This window comes from Lepidochelys kempii, chromosome 5 (genome assembly GCF_965140285.1).
Source record: "Lepidochelys kempii isolate rLepKem1 chromosome 5, rLepKem1.hap1, whole genome shotgun sequence".
In the NCBI taxonomy this organism is placed as follows: domain Eukaryota; kingdom Metazoa; phylum Chordata; order Testudines; family Cheloniidae; genus Lepidochelys; species Lepidochelys kempii.
In genome coordinates this window covers 29,681,140-29,703,390 of record NC_136384.1, presented here as the reverse complement: position 1 = coordinate 29,703,390, position 22,251 = coordinate 29,681,140, and the positions used below count along the sequence as shown (strand labels likewise).

Below are 22,251 nucleotides of genomic sequence, written 5' to 3'. Positions count from 1 at the left end.
CCCAGACTTTCAGAATTGTGAACAAGTTCTATGCTCAAAAATGCATGAGTCTAATCATCACTTACAATTGTGATTCCACACACAAACCTGATAATTTTGTGCACAAATGTAAAAATGCATTTTTGCATATGCAGTGATGAAACTTGGGCCAATCTAATTGAGTCACATAGGCCATCAATATAATTGTCAGTGAATTATGAGATGCAACAACCACAAAAAAGGATGCATTTTTGTTTTAAAGGAAACTGTGTATGAGAACTGGACTCAGCTGTTACATATTGTAGATATAGACAAAGAAACAAGTCTGTGTCAGTAGGTCAAAGAGTCCATGTTTCTGGTACCTGGGGATCATTCAGAATTTCCACAATCCATCTCTTCTATGAGAACTGCTTGTTGGAGGTCTGTTACCTAGCATCAAGACTGTTGAGAGTGTCCTTTGAGTGTTTCTAAGCTGTAAGTAAACAAGGCTGTAATGATTCAGACAAACAGTTCATGCCACAGGATAATTCTGCAACCACGGTGCATAATGACTGAGGTGTCAGACCCTGACTATACCTTGACTTTGGAAGCCAAGCTTTCAGTTACAGTATGTGATAAAAGAAAGAGGGATAAGGGAAGATTTAAGAATGCTAAACCTTAATTTATGACTGAAGAATCTCTGAGTCCTATGGAGTAAAAGTAGTGACTAACTTGCAAGCTGTATGTAATTCTGAAAGCATTCCCCCTAGATGATTTGTGGTTTAGACACAATACCGCTGTTAAGCACTGTATTGAACTCACTGATTGGACACTTTCAAAACAATGATCTAGAACCATGCACCCTTGTGAAAGGAAAGCTGGCTGGCTGGCAGCATCTTCACATGCTGTTGGAATTTTAATTATAAGGGAATCTGAGAGGCCTTCTGCATCTCAGGTGAGAATGATCAAGTCATACTTGTCAATTGCAAGTTGAATCTAAGGGCTATCAGAGGTGCTTATATTAAACTTGGTACAGAAGAATCAATTTATTCTCTAAATGGAGCCCAATGGCTTTCAATCGTTGTTCTAAAACTGATACCGTCAGACCGTGAGGGAGAAAGATAAACAGAACTATTCTTGTCTGCTCTTGAGGGTTTGAGAGTTCAACAAATTGCTACAAAGTGTCACCAATGCACCCAGCACATTTCAGCATTTAATAGAGAAATGCCTGGAGACATGTATTTCATTGAAATACTCTTATACCAGGCTACTGGCTTGTGTTTTCCAAAACTTTACAGAAATACAACAGCAGGCTATTGAAGGTCTTAAATAAACTGAAAGCGTATAGCTTGAAACTGTCTCCAGAAGAATCAGTCCTATGCCTATTATGGGTCCTGATGGGATATAGTTACTGGATAGATAAGATCAGTACCATGAAAGAATAGCCATCTGCTATAAATGTACAGAACTGAAATGCTGCTTAGGTTTCACAGGCTGCCATCACCATTTTACTGAGGGTATATCAAAGATAACCTGACCATTAAACCAGTAGACAGAGGGCTATCTTCTACCAAAAATAGAGGGAAAGAACTACAAGAGGCCTCAAAAGGTAGCCCCAAGTGACTGTAACAGGTCTCTTGAAAAGTGATGGACAAAGTAATATCTGGAAGGTTTTGAATGCTTAACAGAAGTCAATCCAAGACCTGTCTTGGTACCTGCTAATCAAAAACTGCTATATGTCCTTTACTGCAGTGTTTCCCAAAATAGGGCCACTGCTTGTTCAGGGAAAGCCCCGGCGGGCCAGGCCGGTTTATTTACCTGCTGCGTCCGCAGGTTCGGCCAATCGCGGCTCCCACTGGCCGCGGTTTGCTGCTGCAGGCCAATGGGGGCTGCGGGAAGCGGCGCGGGCCGAGGGACGTACTGGCCGCTCTACTGGAATACTTACAGGATATGGAGTAGCTCTCTATCAAAAGTAAGACAGACAACTATTAGTTATGGCAGGGAGCAAGGGATTAGTGAAGCAAGGGATTAGTGAAAAGTGAAAACATTATCTTGATTATTAGCTAGAATCTTTATCTTTAAAATGGGCTGTTGTGGGAAACTTTCACAATTATTTATATAGTAGTCAATCTAGTATCTTCACTGGCAATAACCATTCAATTTATATGCTTCCCAATGCAAAATGAGATACAATGGGACATTATTGGCCAGCTGCCGTATCAATTTATATTTTTCAGATCAAGTGTAGAGTGAGGAACATTAACTGAGATATCAATGGTATTTCAAGGCAACCTTGAGAGTCCTCAGCAGAGCACTATCATCATTAGCCAAAAGAGCAGAGGACGGATTAATTTAGGCAGTGTTTCCATAGTGGAATTGAAAGTTGTCACATTTTCAGAGGGTGCTATAACCACTCTGTCAACATCTGCTATGGGATTTTTGCCATTTGAGAGAGCTACAATGTCTGCTGCTTTCCTTGTTGTCTCAGTTGCAATGAGTCCTGCCCAATGGTTTTGGTTCTTGGCCACATTCTGTTCCAGGCATGACTCCTAAACACTTTTTTCAAGGTCACAGGGAAGACTCATCTGTAAACAGTCATTCAGTTTACAAAAACAGAAAGATTGCCTATTGCAAAGTAAAGTAATTCTGAGCTTCAAGAAGTCAAGTTATTCCTTAGAGAGTGGAACAAACTAGAGATAATAGGCAGAATACTTTATGGACAGTATACAGTTCAGGGTAGAATGCACTACCAATTAGTTCTGCCAGTGATTTGCATATCAAATATGTTCCGTTTACAAGTAAAAAGATGGTATTTCTGGCTGCCAACTTTGCAAATTTACCTAGGATATGGTAGTCAAGCTAGTTTTCTTTCTCACAATCATTTGTCATTAAGCTTCTGCAGTCTAGATCATGCATTGAACATTACTTGTGCAGCCTCATTTTCTTCAGTGGATTTACACAGGAATAGCTGGCATGTAAACAATTCTATTGTCATTGTACAAGAAGGAATATATTCTTTCTTCTAACAATCATTTGTCATTAAGCTTCTGCAGTCTAGATCATGCACTGAACATTACTTGTTCAGCCTCATTTTCTTCAGTGGATTTACACAGGAATAGCTGGCATGTAAACAATTCTATTGTCATTGTACAAGAAGGAATATAATCTAACTCAGTCTTTTGTAGCTGTGTTGGAACAAACAGTAAATAATTTTAGTCACCAAAGTAAGTAGTGTGACTTTGAATAGAGTACACATAAGGAGAAGACCTGTTGAGCAAGAAGTTGCTATTTTAACTTTTCAAGTAGAACTTGAATAATAATCTCTACAATTACATTATTGCATTTGAAATAAAACTGACATACACACTGGGGAAAATATAACTATAAACACAATGCCATTTATGAGTGTTTGGATTATTGAACATTTTGTCCTGAAGTTTAATAGTCTTCAGATCAAAGTCTGAGGATGATTGGCATGATGTTATAGTTTGTGTGTACCTTCCAAAAGCCAGATTTCTCATAAATGCCTTCAGCTCATAATCTATGTGCAAGTGTCTGTAATTAGTGAGCAAGTCAGGTAATAATTAACATATGACTATGGTGAGGATTTGGAAAGTGAAGAGGGAAGATATGGTACTAGAGTTAAAACTGCACTTGAGTTAGTGAAGTGTTCATGTTAGCATCCTGGATAACATTTTTAAAATGTTCATCGACTTTCTGTTGGGAAAAAGTACTGCCTTCTCCCCCTGCACTGGGAGGAGACAATGCCCACAGAATAATGAAATTAAGCATGTGCGGGTTTATTCAGCAGAAATTAAACATGAATCTATAAAAGTCACATAAATCCAAATGTCAGGTCTCCAACTGTACAAGTTTGGCCCCAATAGGCTTCTTGCTAACTAATAGGATTTTGGGTGTTGCCAGTATAAATTCCTTTTCACAGAGCTCTTTTATTGTTGAATCCTTTTTTGTTTCTTTTTTCTTTCAGGTCTCTCGGTATTAACTATGTGGCTGGTGCTGTTGCTTCCTTGCAGTGTTTCACTGAGGCTCGCCAGATACACCTAGAGACCCCAAAACTGCTGGGAAACCTCAGTATTAAGAGGCCTCCGTGGAAGCAGGTTAAACAGGTTGTTGTCTTCACAATCTTTTGGAGGCTGTGAGAGGCCCTGCTTTGATATTTTCAGGCTCCCTCAATAGTTGTTAACTGTAAGCAGCAGAGTCTGTTTTCAGCTCATCTGTGTTATAAAGGGCACTAAAATATCACACTTCATTATGTGCTGCATAGGAGTTTCTGTTTCATAGATGTTCTGTTTTACCAGGCAATCCTTTTAACTGGTTTGATGCTGAAAAAAAGATAGGGAACTGCACATAACTGTAAACTCTGAGTTGTCCTTAAGTATTTTCTTTAGGTTTCTAGAAAATTATGATGTTATGATCCCTGAAACAGGTAGTGGCCATAGAGGAACCAGATGTTTACTAGGACTGAACCAAGGGACCCTTGAGTGAGTGCACACAGTTATTATTTATATTATTGTCACAGTATATAAAGGCTTAACCTGGTTGGGGCTCATCGTGCTGTAAAACTGGCCCTGCCCCAAAGAGCTAACAACTTAAAAATTCTAGCCAAAATTGCCAACAATCAGCCCAGATCTATGACTGGTTTCAGGGTATTGAAGTCTGTATTTGATGCTCTCCACTTCTGCATCCATGCAGCCACATGTCACCCTTAGAAGTCTTGGAAGCAGGTCACCTGGCCCAAGCACAGGGATGTACAGGCTTACTGCCTTCCTCCTTCAAAGACAGAAAGTGTGAAACAGTGGATGGAGTGCCCTGGGTGATTAAGCTTATTTCTTGGAGGTCAGATTTCATAGAATTTTTAGTAGAACCCAAACTTACAAATAAATCTGAAGGCCCTGTGCTCATCCATGTGAACTGAATATTGAAGGTTTAGATTCATGGAACCCACATCAGCTGACCCTTTTAGAGTCCATTCATTTGTAGTATCTATGGCCATAGGGGAGTCAGACCTGGTTTCTCATTTTGTTTTTTGAGCAGCATTCATCCTGGCCAGTGATGATGTACATGTGGGTGTTGTTTGATGGTTTGGGTTGATTGGGTTTTGCATGTTTTCTTTTGCCTTTTTTAAACATGTACACAAAATAAAAATGGTATGCAGTAAGCTGATTGCATGCATATACAATCTGAATACAGAGAGAGAGAGCAGAAGGAAAACACTATCAGTATGTCAACCTTTCTGGATTTTGAGGATGGCCAGGTACTATATAATTAGCAACTATACTCTCATTTTCGGCTGTGCAAGCCCTCTGAAATCAGTGGGGTGTCTGTTGTTCAGGTGGAATTGAAAAATCATGAAATCATCATAGCATCTTGCGGGCGCTCTCTCTCTCTCTCTCTCTCAATTAAATGAATTTTAATGTCCAATACTGGACATAAACTATTGCTACCTGCAAAATGATTAGTGGGTTTGCCTAAACAGTCACAATACTACCAGTTCGCTTGGTAAGGAACTTAGTGTATGAAATGCATTACTATTGCCTTGTAGAGAACTGGAGTTTAAAATGCAGTTCTCTCTCTTTGCTGCCAAGGCATGTTTGGAAGTACCCTACTTAGCTATTTGATGTGAATGTTACATTACAGAGTCTAGAAAAGCCTGTTTTTGTAGCCCTACCAGCCATGATCTGGCATGCAGTATTTTTCCTTTTAAGGGCATATGTTTTAATAGTGTTGTTGTTGGACAAGTTCTTTCAACCCTTTCCTGGTATATATATCTCTTACTATTCACATAGATCATGGTTAGTTTGCACTGTAAAATATCATCTGTCTCTTCGCTATTTGGACAAATGGACAATCTGGACAATGCTTTCCTCTCTTGTGGCATTCTGAAGGGTTTGACCAAAACCCAAGAGTAAGAGATTCACAGCAGATTAAACTAGTTCTCTTACTTCCTGAATCAGAATTAAGAGCAGTCTCAGTAGGTTCCAAACTACACACAACTATGGCACTGTTGCAGCTGGCATCTGTAGAAATCAGCTGATCAGGCTTTTTGTTTCTTTAAGAGAATATTCCAAATGTTAAGAAATAATAAATTCATTCTTATCCTTATTCCAAGATTAGTTGGAACAGTCTGTCTCTGTTAGAGGTTGTTAACTTCCATCAACACAGCCTAGGCTAGTGAAATTTACCATGCACATTAATTTAGCTTTTGCTCTATTAAAGCACTAGCTGTAGAGTTTCCTCAGGTTATGTTATGTAATATACTGCATGTTGTTTAATAAAAACTGGCTGTTGCCTTAGTTTATAGGTGCAATATAACTAAAAAAAGGAGGGCACTGGAAATTAGAATACCAAAAACCAATTCAATATTATCTTCTTTTATATGGAAGATTCTGTTATACCACCATAGTTTCTCTATTAAATGAGCAAGGACATGTTCCTAATTCTACTGAGATACTTTTATCATGATGAAAATTCTCAGTGTCTTGCTAATTGATCAAAAATCATTTGATTTTCAACATCTACTCAGGAATTTACCTTCTGAGTCTTGGCAATTAAAAGTAAGATATGCTCCTAGTTAAATCACATTTATGGAAATATTTTCATGCTATGCAAAAGGGAGCAGCCCTGGTTTATTCCTTTGCTTCAGCTGCTTTATGCTGTTCTCAGGGGTGCCAAGTAGCTAGAAGGCTAGCTCAGCCTGCTCCCTCAGAATCCCCAGGGACTGGTTCCAGCCCCCGCAACTCACACTGGCTGGCACCATGGCTAAATTGCTGCAGTTCTCCAGTGACTTCATAACTGTTGGAAAGTCTCCATAGGCAGACAGGTGTAATTTAGACCAGCTCAGAGGCCAGCCAAGGACTGGGGAGCTGCAAAGGTGGCACATAGCCACTCCTCTCTCCCTCCCATCCCTCCTTACCTCTGGGTCTACTCTGCAAGCAGCTTGTCCAAAGCAGAGAATATAATCTAATGCTGAATTTAAGTATGTTAACAAATTCTGGAAGAAGAATTTGGGCTTTACTGGGTTCATATACTGAAAAAGGTTAAACTGGATTGTACTAGCTGCTCCTCATCTCCACTGGAAAAAATTGTGTGAGATTGTATTCTTGGCTTGCTAGAGTCTTTATTTATAGGCTTTATTTATATGTAGGGTACTTCTATTATTTTAACTCAACAGCATCTTAAAACAATTGTTTCTCCACTGACCTCCTGGGAAGTTACACCAAGCATGGCTGGCATTAGACTTGCTAGGGCCCAGGGCAGAAAGCAGAAGTGCCACCACCCTTAGCTTCTCAGTGCCCCCTATGGTGTGAGGGGCCCCGGGCAAGTGCCCTCCTTGTTACCCCTAACACCGGCCCTGGTTTTTATATGCAGAAAACCAGTCGCTGTGGCACAGCTGGGCTGTGGAGTTTTTATAGCATGGCGGGGTAGCCTCAGAAAGAAAAAGATTGAAAATTCCCGATCTCGACATCCCATGACGGCTTTGCCAGATGGACTTGTTTGAGCTATTTTAAACAAACTTAGTTTTTTAATTTTAACATCAAATGATCACTATTCATTTTGTATACACTTGCTCTAATTACTTTGCCCTCAGTTTTATTGTCTATTTTGGGACTCACAGTTTGTTAATTTATTTGTGCCACAAACGAATCTGTTGTAGAACCTTGTAAATTTATTAAGAGACTCAAACAAAATACTCTGCTTCTGCATCATCGTCAGAGCTTTGTCCTGCAGCAATATACATGTGAATGTCTTTTGCTTTTGTGTTTCTGCAATTTGTACTGCATGGAGCACACTTATGCAAAATGGCTGTTTTTATTGTATCATGACACTGCAACTCATGTGCTGGATACATTTGTGCCATGTTATGATTGACCCTGCATTTATTTCAAACAGATCTGGTTTCTGCCATTTCTTTACCCTTGTATTTTAGCTTCACATCTTTTGGTATGCATTTTTAATTAGATGAACTTCAGTTCTTACACTGCTTGCCAGCCACTTCATTTAGCAAGCACAGTTTTTAGTAGTCCTGCAAATATCCACTGTTCTTTAAAAGTCTAGTCTATTTCTTGTTATATCACCAATCTGTTAAATATTCAGATTCACAGACTTACCTTTATTACTTACACTGACCATTACATTACAAATCTAACATCCAGCAGTTCATTTTTTATAAAGAAAATTTACCTTCCATAAATATCTTGGTGTAGTTCACGGTATTCTTGAACATTTTAATTACTTTGTACAGCAGTTTCCAGTACTTTACATGCTCCCACTGGAATTTATTTGTAGATTTCTAGTGCCTCTGTGTCTGCAACATGCAGTAGTGTGGAAGATTTCACCCTCTCCTGACTTCTCTGTAATATAAATTTTTGTGGGGGGATATAGGGAAGCTGTGCAATAATTTTCTCCAGTTTTCTACCAAATTCCTTACTAAACCAAAGGGATTCAGGTGGATTCATTTTCTCAAAAGAAAACAATACCCTTTAGTTAAATAGTTACTCACTATACACCTGTCTAATGTGTTTGTAGCTAAGTGCAGTGCATGAATGTATAGTCCAGGCACCCACAAGCCAATGAATCTACCACTATTCAAACCAGGGGTAGGGAAACTTTTTGACCCAAGGGCCACAGCTGGTTATGGAAATTGTATGGCGGGCCACGAATGCTCATGAAATTGGGGGTTGGAGTGTGGGAGGGGGTGAGGGCTCCGTCTGGGGGTGCAGGCTCTGGGGTGGGGCTGGGAATGAGGGTTGAGGGTGCAGGAAGGTGCTCTGGGCTGGGACCGAGAGGTTTGGAGGCAGGAAGGGGATCAGGGCTGAGGCAGGGGGTTTGGGTTTGGGAGGGGGTCAGGGTTGCAGGCTCCAGGCGGCGCTTACCTCAAGAAGCTCCCAGAAGCAGCGGCATGTTCCCCCTCTGGCTCCTACGTGGAGGTGTGGCCAGGCAGCTCTTCGTGCTGCCCCATCCGCAAGCGCCACCCCCGCAGCTCCCATTGGCCGTGGTTCCTGGCCAATCGGAGCTGTGGGGACGGAGCTTGGGGCAGGGGCACCGTGCGGAGCTTTCAGGAGCTCTTGCCACTTCCAGGAGCCACACGGCGTCCCAGACCCCACTTCCCAGCGGGACCCTGAGGGCCAGATCAGGGCTGGATGCAGCTCCCAGGCAGTAGTTTGCCCACCACTGGTCCAAACCATGCTTCAAGAACTGAATTTGCTTGTCAAATTCAGGTAGACCTGAAAATTGGTTTCAGAATGATAAAGTTCTAGTTCTCTCAGGACAGGATAAAATGTTATGCATTTGTCTAGAAATAAATGGCTTTGCTATGTCTACACTTACAGTGGCATGTAGAGTACAGGTGCTACACTCCCAGTTAGCATAGGTGCAAATAGCAATGTAGAAGGCAGGGCACTGCTTAGGTGAGTAGAGTAAAAACACATCAGAACCTTAAGGAATATACCCTACACAGTTCTCCATATGCTTGAGCAGCACATCCCACATCTACACTGCTATTTTTATCAGTAGTGTGACAGTGTCCCACTGCCAGAGCCCTTTCCCCTATGCAGTGGGAAAGGCTCTAGTAGGCAGAGGGCAGCCGGGAGCTGCCAGAGCCTTTCCCCACTACAGTTAAGTGTAGAGAAGGCATGTGATTTGAGTCCTCCTGTAAGGTAAAGCTGCTATATGGACAATGGTACCCTACTTGTGAACTAACCCTCTATGGATTTGTGACAGAATTACTCTGGAGGGCAATTTTATGAACGTGTACCACCGTCGGCACTTTGCGATACTATTTCTTTGACAGATTTCCCTTAATGATGTAACTAAGTTAGCTTTATGCCATGTAATATAAACTCTTCAGTTAAGGTTTGATTATGTGCTATAACTACAAAGTGTAATGATTAACCTAAAGCAGCTCTAAAATAGTTACCTTACTCTCATTAACTGGAGCTAGTGACTTCTGTTTGGTCTCAGAGTTTCACAATTCAGCTACTATTCACTCACAAATGTTGTTAAATGTGAATAATGTTTGACTTTTTTGCTACTAATGTCACAGTGGCTGGTCATAGTTTATGAAAAGAAAAATAGGAACAAGTTTAAAATGCGGTACGTGTACCAGAGAATTACTGAGGTTGGTCTGTAGTATGTTGTTGATTTATCTAGTAGAGCCTCATACAGTGGCTGGCTAGCAGTAGCATTTACTGTTTGGGGAGCTTTACAATTACCAATTCAGTCTCACAACACTCCTTGAGGAATTAAGTATTATCTCTGTTATATCTGTGGGAAACAGATGCACAGCAAGGTTAAGTAACTTGCCCAGGGCACAAAACCAGGCAATTATCGAGCTGCAGTTGAACTGGAGTTCCTGTGTCACAGACTCGTATGTGTATTATTCACTAGATCCCAATGCCTCTCTTCAGTACTTCAGAATGCTGTGCAAATATTATGCATTCGTTGAATGCTGGTGCGGTACTTAGGTTGCACAAGGGAAACTGAGAAAACACAGCAGCAGAACTGAGACAAGAGCTTGTTGACATGGGGACCAATTAATCCAGATATCCTTCATCATAGAGTTTAAGACTGGAAAGGACTACCAGAACATCTTGTCTGACCTCCTGTATATCACACCACCAACACCCCCAGCAACCACACATTAAGCCTAACAGCCACAATTAGATCAAAGTATTATAGCCCCTAGGAGACTGGACTATTATGTGTCACAGAACCGAGGAGAGAAAAAAAAGAGAGAGATCACTTGCTAGAGTAGCAGCTTGGTAAAGAGTAGGCAGTAGTGGAAGATGCAGAGATGCTAAAATTAACTTAGGTTAAGAACTAGCAGGGGTGACAGCCCAAGCCTATGTTAGATGTAGGGCATGTGGAGGCAAGGAATAGTAGACAGCAGTGAAAAGGTCATGTATTTGCTGTGAGCTAACTTTTGATGGGAGAGCAAGTTGGGGTCAGGTTGAGTAGAGCGGAAATGACTCCATAGCCCAGTTAGGGTTGCCAACTTTCTAATCGCACAAAATCAAAAACCCCTTCTCCAAGGCCCCACCTCCACTCACTCCATCCCCCGCTCCCTCCGTCGCTCGCTCTCCCCCACCCTCACTCACTTTCAATGAGCTGGGGCAGGGGGTTGGTGTGTGTGTGGGGTGAGGGCTCTGGCTGGGAGTACAGGCTCTGGGGTGTGGTCGGAGATGAGGGGTTTGAGGTGCAGGGGGGGCGGCTCCAGGCTGGGGCAGGGGTGTGTGTGTGGGGAGTGAAGACTCCGGCTGGGGGTGCAGGCTCTGGGACGGGCCCGAGGGGTTCAGAGTGCGGGGGGGGGCGGGCTCTGGCTGGGGGGGTGGGCTCTGGGGTGGGGCTGGGGATAAGGGGTTTGGGATGCAGGAGGGGTCTCTAAGATGGAGCAGGGGATTGAGGTGCGGGGGGGGATGAGGCTCTGGCTGGGGGTGTGGGCTCTGGGGTAGGGCCGGGGATAAGGGGGTTGCGGTGAAGGAGGGGGCTGGGACAGGGTGTTGGAGCTGTGGGCTCTGGGAGGGAGTTTGGGTGTGGGGGGGGACTCCGGGCTGGGGTGCAGGAGAGAGTTCTGGCAGCGGGGTCCCGGTGGTGCTTACCGCAGCTCCTGGGAAGCGGCCACCAGGTCCCTGCAGCCCCTAGACGCATGAGTGGCTGGGGAGGATCCACACACTGCCTTCTTGCCCACAGGCGCCCCTTCCCCCGTGCAGCTCCCATTGGTCACGGTTCCCAGCCAATGAGAGCTGCAGAGCCAGCCCTCAGGGAGGGGACAGTGTGCAGAGCCTCCCTGGCTGCCCATGCATCTAGGGGCCACAAAGACTTGGTGGCTGCTTCTGGGAGCCGCGCGGAGCTAGTGCAGGCAGGGAGCCTGCCTTAGCCCCAGGCCCCCGCTGCGCCCCCGACCGAACTTTTAATGGCCCGGTCAGCACGCCGGGGCCCTTTTCAACCAGGCATTCTGGTCGAAAACCGGATGCCTGGCAGCCCTAAGCCCAGTGGTTAGAGCCACCATCTGGGAGGTGGGAGGAGACCTGGGGTCCAGACCCCTGCACCAACCACTCTTTCACTATTTATCCAAACGGAACTGTTTTAATGGGAGAGCCTCAGGGAGCCCTACATCAGAATATCCCACAGCTGAGGGGCTAGAGAACTTTCCTGAAAGGTGGGAGTCACCTGTTCAAATCTTTTCTCTCCCGCTGACAGAGAGGTGGGAATTAAATCTAGTGTCCCACATCCCAGGCAAGTGGTCTAATCACTGGGCCAAAAATTACAAGGTGGGCAACTCCTCCTCCAGCCAGTACTTGAATGGGACCCAGTCCAATAGGTGCCTTCTGAGCACACTTACAGGATTAGGCCTCACATGCAGTTTAGGCAGCTGAATGCCTGTCTTCCCCCTGGTTCATGGATCACATGGGGGCTTAGTCAGGAGACACAGGTGAGTCGCATCATACGCGCATTTAATTTACGTGAATTCGACTATACGCGCTCGGCAAAAAAAAAAAGAAAAATAACAAGATACCTGTAAATAGTGTGGGTGATTCCACCCACCATTCCACTCAATGGGCGTATGCCCCAGAGTGAGTGTGAGATGGGAGACGTGAATCTGCTGTTCCCTCAGTCAGTCTCAGTTCCCACGTGCTTCTCATAGTGTGAGCATCTCGCCGTGCTGAGTGTGATTCTAGTGTTTAAAGATACGTATTTTTCATACAACATGGCCCTTAAACACAAGCCAACTACTTCATCTGGTGCTCAACTGAAGAAACAGCGATCTGTTCCAACGCTGGAGGAAAAACTGGCTGTGTTGGGCTTATTGAGAGATGGTATGTCGGTCTCCAACATGGCATGTAAATATGGCCGCAACGAATCTAGCATCTGTGCCATCAAGATTCGAGAGAGAGAAATTCGTCAAGCCATGGCATCAGGTGCTCCAATAACTGCTACAGTGACGAACCAGGTGCGTGATAAGACTTTAGTGAAGACTGAAAAGGCTTAAACTTATGGCTGGAAGTCATGAACCGCAAACATGTGCCTATCGATGGCAACACTTTGCGAGAAAAGGCTCTTAGCCTCTACGCGCTGTTCATACCTCCTGACGAAGAGGGACAGCCTTCTGATGAGAAGGAATTGAAAGCCAGCCAAGGTTGGCTTAACAGTTTTAGGAACCGCTTCAACCTCACAAACATGCAGACTACTGGTGAAGCTGCATCTGCCAATGAAGAATGATTTAATTTCTGAATACGATCCCTCTATGGAACGAAGCCTCAAAATCACACGTCGTATTACAGACGATTTGAGACCGTATCAAGAAATGTTTGAGCAGCTCAAGAGACAACAGCGACAGTTGCCGATCACCATGTTTTTCAAGGAAAAACAACCAGCAGCAGATGAGCCTACGCAATCAACTTCTCGAGCTGAACCAGAGCCCACCACTTGGTCTACGACTCGCTCTCCATCACCCAAGCTCTCCGTCACCTCCGTCTCCTGGATCGACATCAAGCCCTGATGACCCCCTGTAATTAAAAATACAGTACTGTAAAATTATATTTTGCATATGTACTCTTTATTATATACTGTATATTACTGTATACATTATGAATTTATACATATTACTGTACAGGGTTGTATACACAAAACCAAACACAGTATACTGTACTTTCTGGGTGATTTAACGGACTTTCAAGGGTAATTTTGACTGTATGCAATTGTAGCCTTACGCGCTGACTTTAGAACCTAACCCCCATGTCAGATGCGACACCACTGTAGGCATCTGAACCCCTAGAGAGAGAGGCAGCAGTGTACATGCCCAAAGCTGAAACATCGGTCCCCAGAGAACTTTTACTTTGAAAAATTTAGGCATCTACAGGATTTGGCTGGAGTTTTGTGGATTGCAGTAGAGCCAAAACTGAGATGTAGATGCCTAAAACAGGGGTATATATAGGCATCTAAGAGAGAACTAGAACTTTATTAACTAAGGGCTTGCTCCTGAAAAGTTCTGAGCACTCTGCAGACTTCAGTGGGAGTTGAGGGAGCTCATCAACTTGCAGGATAGAGGCCACACTACACAGGACTACCCTGAGAAATCATGATTAGTTAATGAACCAATCAGAACATGCCAAATTGCTTAAAACCTAACTGGTTTTGAGGAAAGTGAATGTAAAATCAAAATATCTGCTAAACTGAGCCCACTCCTCTCATTTTTCGCATGTGTAAACTTTTTAAAAGCCCATACTGATATTTCTCACTTTTAAAAAATATTGCTCCTAAACTGAGAGTTTGTATTCTAACTTTAATGCTTGGGCAGATCTTTGATCTATGGTGTAGGGTGGGTTATAATATCAAAACTAGTAAACTTTAATTACTGAGTTATACTGGTGGCATCCACTTAGCTGATGCTGTGCAAGGGTGTGAGCTTATTCCTATGTTTATACTGGTTGATTGGCCTCATTTCTTGCTGTTACAGTTTAAACAATGTTTTATGCATTTGTTCAAAGGTTCAAACAGAGCATCTGAAAATAAACAAAAAGGGTAAGAAGAGTTAGTTCATTTGAAGTCCAGTATTGCCAGATGAGGTGGTGAAATGTGATTTATTTTTATTCTGGATTTCCACTGTATTAGACAATACAAAGAAAAATGAAGTCTGTATTCTTAAGCAACTTAGCTTGATATATTTTTGCACAATGAGTGAAAGAGCCATAATTATTAGCTCTTATGTAAATCAATGTTCTGCTATTAACATATATAAGTTTAGGTTCCACCTTGTCAGTGACATAGGATGAAGGAGATTATTTTTCATGCCACATTGACTTCAACAAGATTTCATCGGGTCATAAAGAATGGTTACTTACTTGTACAGTAACTGTTCTTTGAGATGTGTTGAGCACATATACATTCCACTGCCGGTGTGTGTGTGCCCAGTGCACTTAAATTGGAGACTTTTTAGCAGTCTAGGCACCCCTTCACTAGGCAGCACATGCACCCCTGCTCTCCTTGTGCTCTCAGGTGATGCCATAAAACAGACAGATCCACCGCTTCTCTCTCTTCTCTTTCACATCTCTGTATATAATGTCCTAAGTAACAGGGAAGGTGAGAGAGCCATGGAACATATATGTGCACAACATATCTCAAGGAACAACAGATACTTCAGTGATTGTGCATATATACATTCCTTTACAAGTGACTTACCAGCAGTTCCCTTACAAGTAGAGGGACTTTGGCTCATGTGACACTGACTTGCCAAAGTTGGCATCGTCACAAGAGCCTTAAGTGATGGCATAATGACTGGAGAAGCTATGTACAGATGACCATTTGGCTGCTTTGCAGGTGTCAGCTATTAGGATATTGCTCAGAAAGGCTGATGAAGTGGACTGAGCCCTGGTGGAGCAAGACGTTATTCTCCGTAGAGGACACACTTTTAGCAGGATGGTAGCAGAGCATAATGCAGTCAGAAATCGAATGTGAGATATGCTGAGCTGATACTGATTGACCCTTAATTCTCTCAGTGTGTGCTACAAAAAGCCTGGAAGAAGTTCTGAAGGACCTAGCATGATCCAGATAGTACACAAAACTCTATGAACATCCAAGATAAGAAGTTTTTCTTTAGCTTTGGAAGAATGTAGTTTTAGGAAAAATACCAGAAGATTAATAGTTTGGTTCAGATGGAAAACTAACACAATCTTAGACATAAACTTAGGGTATGATCTATGCCCCAAAAATGCTGTCTTCATAGATAATAAAAGTAGAGAGGTTGTAGCAATGGGTTCAGAGGTGGAGGTGTCGGAATACTGATGAAGTGATTGGTGCCGGCCTAACAGGTTGGAGAATTGGTGATGGTGCTGAGTACACCAATAATGCCGATGACTCTAAATGCTCCTATGCTATGGAGGGAGCCAGTGGTGCTGATCATGCTGATAGTGCTGAAAACACTGGAGTTCCCTTAAATGAAGCCAGCTGCAGCGAAGGAGAGTCTGATAGGGAAAGGCAGAGAAGATACCTTGCCAACAAGAGCACCTGCAACAAGAGCAACAGGTAAGTTCATTGGTGCCAGTGGAGCTGAGATAGACTGGATTAGCTGGAAAGGAGAAGAGGGACCCACTAATGGTGAAGATACTGATCTCAAAAGTGCAGAAGGAGCCAGAGTTGATGGTGCTGCCTCAGACAGAGCTGGTGAATGTTTAGATTTGTGACGCCTCAAACTGGTATCTGAAGATTACTAGAAGATTTTTTTAGGAGACGTCTGAGACTTCACAGACTTGTTAGCATTGGAAAGCTTAGAGTGCTTCAAAGAGGCTGATGATGAGGGCAACGGGTGACATCACTTACCAGCTGTGTGCCTCAAATGAGGGGCAGATGGAGGGCACTCCTCATCAGTCTAAATCTGCTGCTTCATGGGTAGGGCTCAGTTCTGATGCAGGATGCATCGCTTCTTTCATGAAGTGAACTTTGAGGTGGACATCCCTCTGTTTTTTAGTCCTGGTGGGGGAAAAGGTACAAATGGAGCATTATCCTTCACATGGCCCTCAGCAAGACAAACCAAGCAGCTCTTGTACCGATTCGTGACAGGCATAGCAGCCGTGCCCTGTGACACACTGCTTAAAGCCTGGGGATTTTTTCATAATATCCTCCGGGTAACTACTAAAACCATAAGTAACTACACTGCACTAAATACGATAACTGTGTATACTAAAGAGTTTTGAAATACTGGCTAACCAAAGCAAATGCTATCAGGAGCACCAAATCTCACTATGCACAATGAGAAAACTGAGAAGGAGGCTGCAGACCACCCCTTTTATATACCCTTGCCATGGAGAAAGAGGAGAGCAGGCGTCCATGCACCATCTAGTGGTGCTGCTGGCAAAAGTCTCCAATTCAAGTCCATTGGGCCTACATACACCTACAGTGGACTATATATGTGCACAATCACTGGAAGAAGAGCTAGCAGGATCCAATTTCCATTGAAGACAGAGGAAAGACATGTGACTTTGGATCAGGCCCTTGGTGTCTGGGTCTCTTCTTAATGGAATATTTTTCTAAACTTCAGTGCACAATTTGTACTGAAATTGTACTGAATTTGGATTGCCACTATGCAATCAATATACAATTCTAGTCAGAGACTTCTTCAGCATTTCCATACATTTTGACCTCTTTAGAGGTAGAGACATGGAAAGCACCTGGAAATTCCTGTGGAACTACTCGCCTGGGGTGTCACATGATCAGTACTGAAGTTTGCAGTGTAGAATGAGATCAAAATCAAGAGTAGTTTAGCTGTAGAAGTGGGGAAGGAAAACGACTACTTTAAATATTTGGTTTATGCAAAATTTAAATTTTGCTATTTCTATTGCCAAAGAATTATGAATTATGTTGTTTGAGTCTTTTCTATCCTATAGACATCCAGATTTTTATAACTGTGCACAAAAATGCATCTGGCATGTGTGTTTGTGAAATTACCATAAGTACGTGCATATCTGCAGTGTTGTATACGCAGATCGCCAGTTACCCATTTAGCTGGACATTTGAACTTGTATGTTTAAAAATGTGGTCCTAATATTCTTTGCATTCCTTGAAACCACCTGAATTTATTTTTGCCTGTTGTCTGAAAAATGACAGCATGGTGTATGATTAAGATGTTAATGCTGGTTAACACTGTGATATCAGGCTTCTCCGCTAACTTGTAGCTCTCATAAATATAAAGGGAAGGGTAAACCCCTTTAAAATCCCTCCTGGCCAGAGGAAAAACCCTTTCGCCTGTAAAGGGTTAAGAAGCTAAAGGTAACCTCGCTGGCACCTGACCAAAATGACCAATGGGGAGACAAGATACTTTCAAAAGCTGAGAGGAGGGAGAAAAACAAAGGGTCTGTGTCTGTCTGTGTGATGCTTTTGCCGGGGACAGAAATGGAGTCTTAGAACTTAGTAAGTAATCTAGCTAGGTATGTGTTATGTATTTTCTTTAAATGGCTGAGAAAATAGCTGTGCTGAATAGAATGACTATTCCTGTCTGTGTGTCTTTTTTGTAACTTAATGTTTTGCCTAGAGGGATTCTCTATGTTTTGAATCTAATTACCCTGTAAGGTATCTACCATCCTGATTTTACAGAGGTGATTCCTTTACTTCTATTAAAAGTCTTCTTGTAAGGAAACTGAATGCGTTTTCATTGTTCTAAGATCCAAGGGTTTGGGTCTGTGGTCACCTATGCAAATTGGTGAGGATTTTTACCAAACCTTCCCCAGGAAGTGGGGTGCAAGGATTGGGAGGATTTTGGGGGGAAAGACGTGTCCAAACTCCATTTTTTTCAGGAACCCACATAAAGTTTGGTGGTGGCAGTGGAAATCCAAGGGCAAAGGGTAAAATTAATTTGTACCTTGGGGAAGTTTTAACCTAAGCTGGTAAAGATAAGCTTAGGAGGTTTTCATGCAGGTCCCCACATCTGTACCCTAGAGTTCAGAGTGGGGAAGGAACCTTGACAGTAGCCTTTGGCCTGCTCTATGCTACAGTTAGGTCAACTCAAGGCAGTTTACATCAACCTAACTATGTATGTGTCTACAGTAAAATTTTGCTCCCACCAACATAACTGCTATGCTACACCAACTTAATAACTCCACTTCCATGAGAGGTGTAGACTCAATGTCAATGTAATTAGGTTGACCCAGTGTCAATGGAGACACTGCATTGCTTACCTTGACTGTTACTGGCTTTCAGAAGCCATCCCACAATGCCTCACACTGACAGTGCAATTGATACAAGTGCTCCTGGTGAGGACATGTACCGCCAACACAAGGAGTAAAGCGTAGACACGCACAGGTGATGTAATTACTACGGCGGCTGTATGATTATGTAAATTAGGTCAACTTATTTTTGTAGTGTAGACGTGGCCTTATACTCTAAACAGATTGTTACTGAATGGATTTTCATCCTTGTCTCCATCAATTCACATTCTATTGTGGCCCCACAATTTAGCAGAATTGATCAATTCAGCTTTACACAGTTTTACAGAATTTAGCGGTCCTGTGCATCAGCTACTAAATAACGCTGCGTATTTGCCATGCTGCCATTTATGTAGTAAACTTCTTACGATTAAAAGATGAGATGCTGAGCGTGGAGCTAACTTTTCAAAGAAGCGCACAATACCTTTTGCGTTCCCAAGACCCTCCTATAAGTCTGAACATTTGACAAGTGTACCCCTATGTGCCTGTTTGCACTTACAATCATCCAGTTTGCACGCACGTGACTTCATGGGTACACTCTTGTAAGCCTGCTGGGGTGAAGACCGTCTTTTTGTTCTGTGTTTGTGTAGCACCTCACACAGGTGCTCCAGTAATACAAATAATAAATAACATTCACTTTATACTCCTTTAAAAATTGACTCAGTAGGTCAAAATTATTCTCTTCTACATTTACATATAGTTGAAGAAAGCATGCTGAGCAATCTTTGGTTGCCAGTGGTTTGGAACTGGAACAAAGAGAGTGAAACTGCTCAGAACTGTGGTTTAATGACAAATCTGTAAGGGGATTTTCTACTTTCATGAGCACCAACCTCCCTCATGTTATTTGTAGAAAACATATATAATAATGGAGGGATGCTTTGTGTTTTTCTTCTTCCAGCAATAGAAATGCCAGCAGCAAAAGCACTGTATCATGTAATCATTTAAACAAGCTATCATCTGTGCTAGTGATGTTCTCCTACCCAGCTACTCAGCCACACTATCAGAGACTCGTTCACCTGCACATCCACCAATGTGATATATGCCATCATGTGCCAGCAATGCCCCTCTGCCAAGTACATTGGTCAAACTGGACAGTCTCTACGTAAAAGAATAAATGGACACAAATCAGATGTCAAGAATTATAACATTCATAAACCAGTCGGAGAACACTTCAATCTCTCTGGTCACGCAATCACAGACATGAAAGTTGTGATATTACAACAAAAAAACTTCAAATCCAGACTCCAGGGAGAAACTGTTGAATTGGAATTCATTTGCAAATTTGATACAATTAACTTAGGTTACCTTGCATAATGACTTAGCCACTCCCAGTCTCTATTCAAGCCTATTTCCCCTTGTTTTTTCCTACCCCCGCCCCCAGACGTTCTTGTTAAACCCTGGATTTATGCTGGAAATGGCCCACCTTGATTATCATACACATTGTAAGGAGAGTGGTCACTTTAGATAAGCTATTACCAGCAGGAGAATGGGTTTGTGTGTGTGTGTGTGGGGGGGGGGGGTGGTGGTGAGAAAACCTGGATTTGTGCTGGAAATGGCCCAACTTGATTATCATACATATTGTAAGGAGAGGGATCACTTTAGATAAGCTATTAGCAGCAGGAGAGTGGGGTGGGGGGAGGTATTTTTTCATGCTTTGTGTGTATATAAAAAGATCTTCTACACTTTCCACAGTATGCATCCGATGAAGTGAGCTGTAGCTCACGAAAGCTCATGCTCAAATAAATTGGTTAATCTCTAAGGTGCCACAAGGACTCCTTTTTTTAGATAATCCCTGGTGTGCTAGGGCTAAAGCCTGTCCCTCAGTAAAGGAAGATTTCATAGGAGAGCAGGATCAGGGGGGGCTGCTGGGAAGCGGGGAAATGGGGGGGAGGGGAGCAGTTCAATTCCCTATGCTCAGTTCTTTGCCCCCTTGGCTTCAGTTGTCATCATGTAATTACATCGCCCATGGGGCGGCTCTAACCCAGCGCTGCTTCCACCGCTGACCTGTGTGGTCCCCCCGGCCCTGCTCCCGACTTCAGTGCCCGGCAGCGGGCTTGGGCTCCTGCACCGCGTCTCAGAGCCCGGGAAGGGAAGCTGGGTGCCCCGCGCCTTGCCGGCCCTGCTCAGTCTGGTGGGAGCTGGGCTGAGCCTCCCCCCCCATCACACACCGCCCAGGGCGCCCCCGATCATCGCCCACCCCCAGCTGCTCACACCTCCTCCGCAAGGGTTAAAAGCAAGACGTCAAGGGCAGCCAGCGCCGAGCCCCTGCCCCACCCCGCTCCCATGTGATCGCAACGCCCGCCGCCGCCTCGCGTGCTCGCTCTGCTCCGCTCCGTCCTGCACCGGCTGGGCAGCTGCAGCCTCCGCCCCAGCGCTCCTCTGCTCGGCCGAGCGCAGCTCCCCGGAGTCTGGACTCTCCCGCCCCGCGCGCTGCGAAGCCTGAAGATGGCGGCTTATAAACTCCTTGGCAGGCTGAGCCCCGGCATCTCCGCTCGGGGAGCTCGCAGGGGGGGCGCCCCGGCGCTGCGGGCAGCCCAAGCCAAGGTAAGGAGCGCGGCGGGCCGGGGGGGCAAGCAGAGAAAGTCCCCCAGCTCTGAGCGAGTCCTGGTTGTGCTGGCCTCTGTCCACAGCAGGAGTGCGTCCCATTGACCGTGCCCTGCAGCGACCTTGTGAATTGCCTTCATCGATGGCCTGTTTCCCCGCTTTCCGCCTCGCTGCATAGCCACGGGCTCCGCGCCGCCGCCTCCCCGCCCTGGCTACGTTGTAGCTGCTGTCAGATTCGGCTACAAAATGGCACGTTTCAGCTCTGCCCGGCCTGAGAAGCGCATCTGGAGAGTCCTTCAGCCCAGCCAGAGGGCGGCGTGTGGGGCTGACCTTGGGGAGGGAAATCTCTGACTTTAGGATCCTGCCCTCTTTACTTTTCATAGCCAGCATTCAGGCCTTCCCGTTTCTTCATCAGATCCGTTCTTGCGTTAAGTGGGTGCCTGTTTTGGTCTGTAATGTGCACAGTGCAAAACAGCATCTTGTAAGATGCAGTGTCCTCCCTCCAGCTAGGTCACTGTGTTGGATCAGAAAAGAAGGGAAACTGGCCTCATCAGGGTGTTATGATTAACTGATAATGAGCTAGTTGTTCAGGACTTGTGCTATTGTCTTTGGGTAAGACAAGATGTGACTTTTTTAATACACCTGTGAACAAATTCTTGGATATTTCCTCAGCCCCAGAATGGCCTCTTCTGCTGCGAGAGGCTTCTTACTAAGCAATATAGATGAAAACACTAGTCTCTTTATATTGCTAGCTAAAATGTATTAAAGGGGAAATGAACTACTTTCACCATGCCCTTTGGTAGCTTTTAAATTACTTGGTTTTAATAAATGGTGTGCCTCGCACAATAGGATATGGAAGATGGGGTCTGATCTTGGGGTCAGTTAAGATTTTTAGGGCTAAAATTCAAGATGTAGGGCGCATCTCCTGCAAGTTTGAACCTTGATTTGGAGCTTTGCATGTAGTGACCTTGTAGGATGGGGCCTGTAGTTCATAATCTGAAATCTTTTTTTCAACATTTGGAATATTGATGACTTT

The 22,251-nt window shown here is 43.9% G+C and overlaps 1 protein-coding gene and 1 long non-coding RNA gene across 5 annotated transcripts in view; one reads left to right on the top strand and one right to left on the bottom strand.

Annotated features, from left to right (window-relative positions):
• Positions 1 to 221: 221 nt before the first annotated feature.
• LOC140911238 (uncharacterized) lies at positions 222 to 21,659 on the bottom strand. Of its 3 annotated transcripts, none has more exons than XR_012158873.1 (4): positions 20,885 to 21,659; positions 16,294 to 19,769; positions 12,494 to 13,484; positions 222 to 451 (listed from the first exon to the last, which is right to left on the bottom strand). It is a non-coding gene; the product is annotated as an uncharacterized LOC140911238 (long non-coding RNA). The 3 variants fall into 3 exon arrangements; XR_012158872.2 differs by lacking the exon at positions 222 to 451 and adding an exon at positions 3,757 to 4,301; XR_012158871.2 differs by lacking the exon at positions 222 to 451 and having other exon boundaries at positions 11,921 to 13,484.
• Positions 20,922 to 22,251, top strand: part of OXCT1 (3-oxoacid CoA-transferase 1) — a 125,694-nt gene continuing 124,364 nt past the window's right edge. The window contains exon 1 of one of the 2 annotated variants that reach the window (XM_073343852.2): positions 20,922 to 21,215. In XM_073343852.2, coding sequence (XP_073199953.2) covers positions 21,117 to 21,215 — 99 coding nt within the window. In that variant the 5' untranslated portion in view covers positions 20,922 to 21,116. The remainder of the gene's footprint in view (positions 21,216 to 22,251) is intronic. The other variant, XM_073343853.2, reaches the window with a different exon arrangement.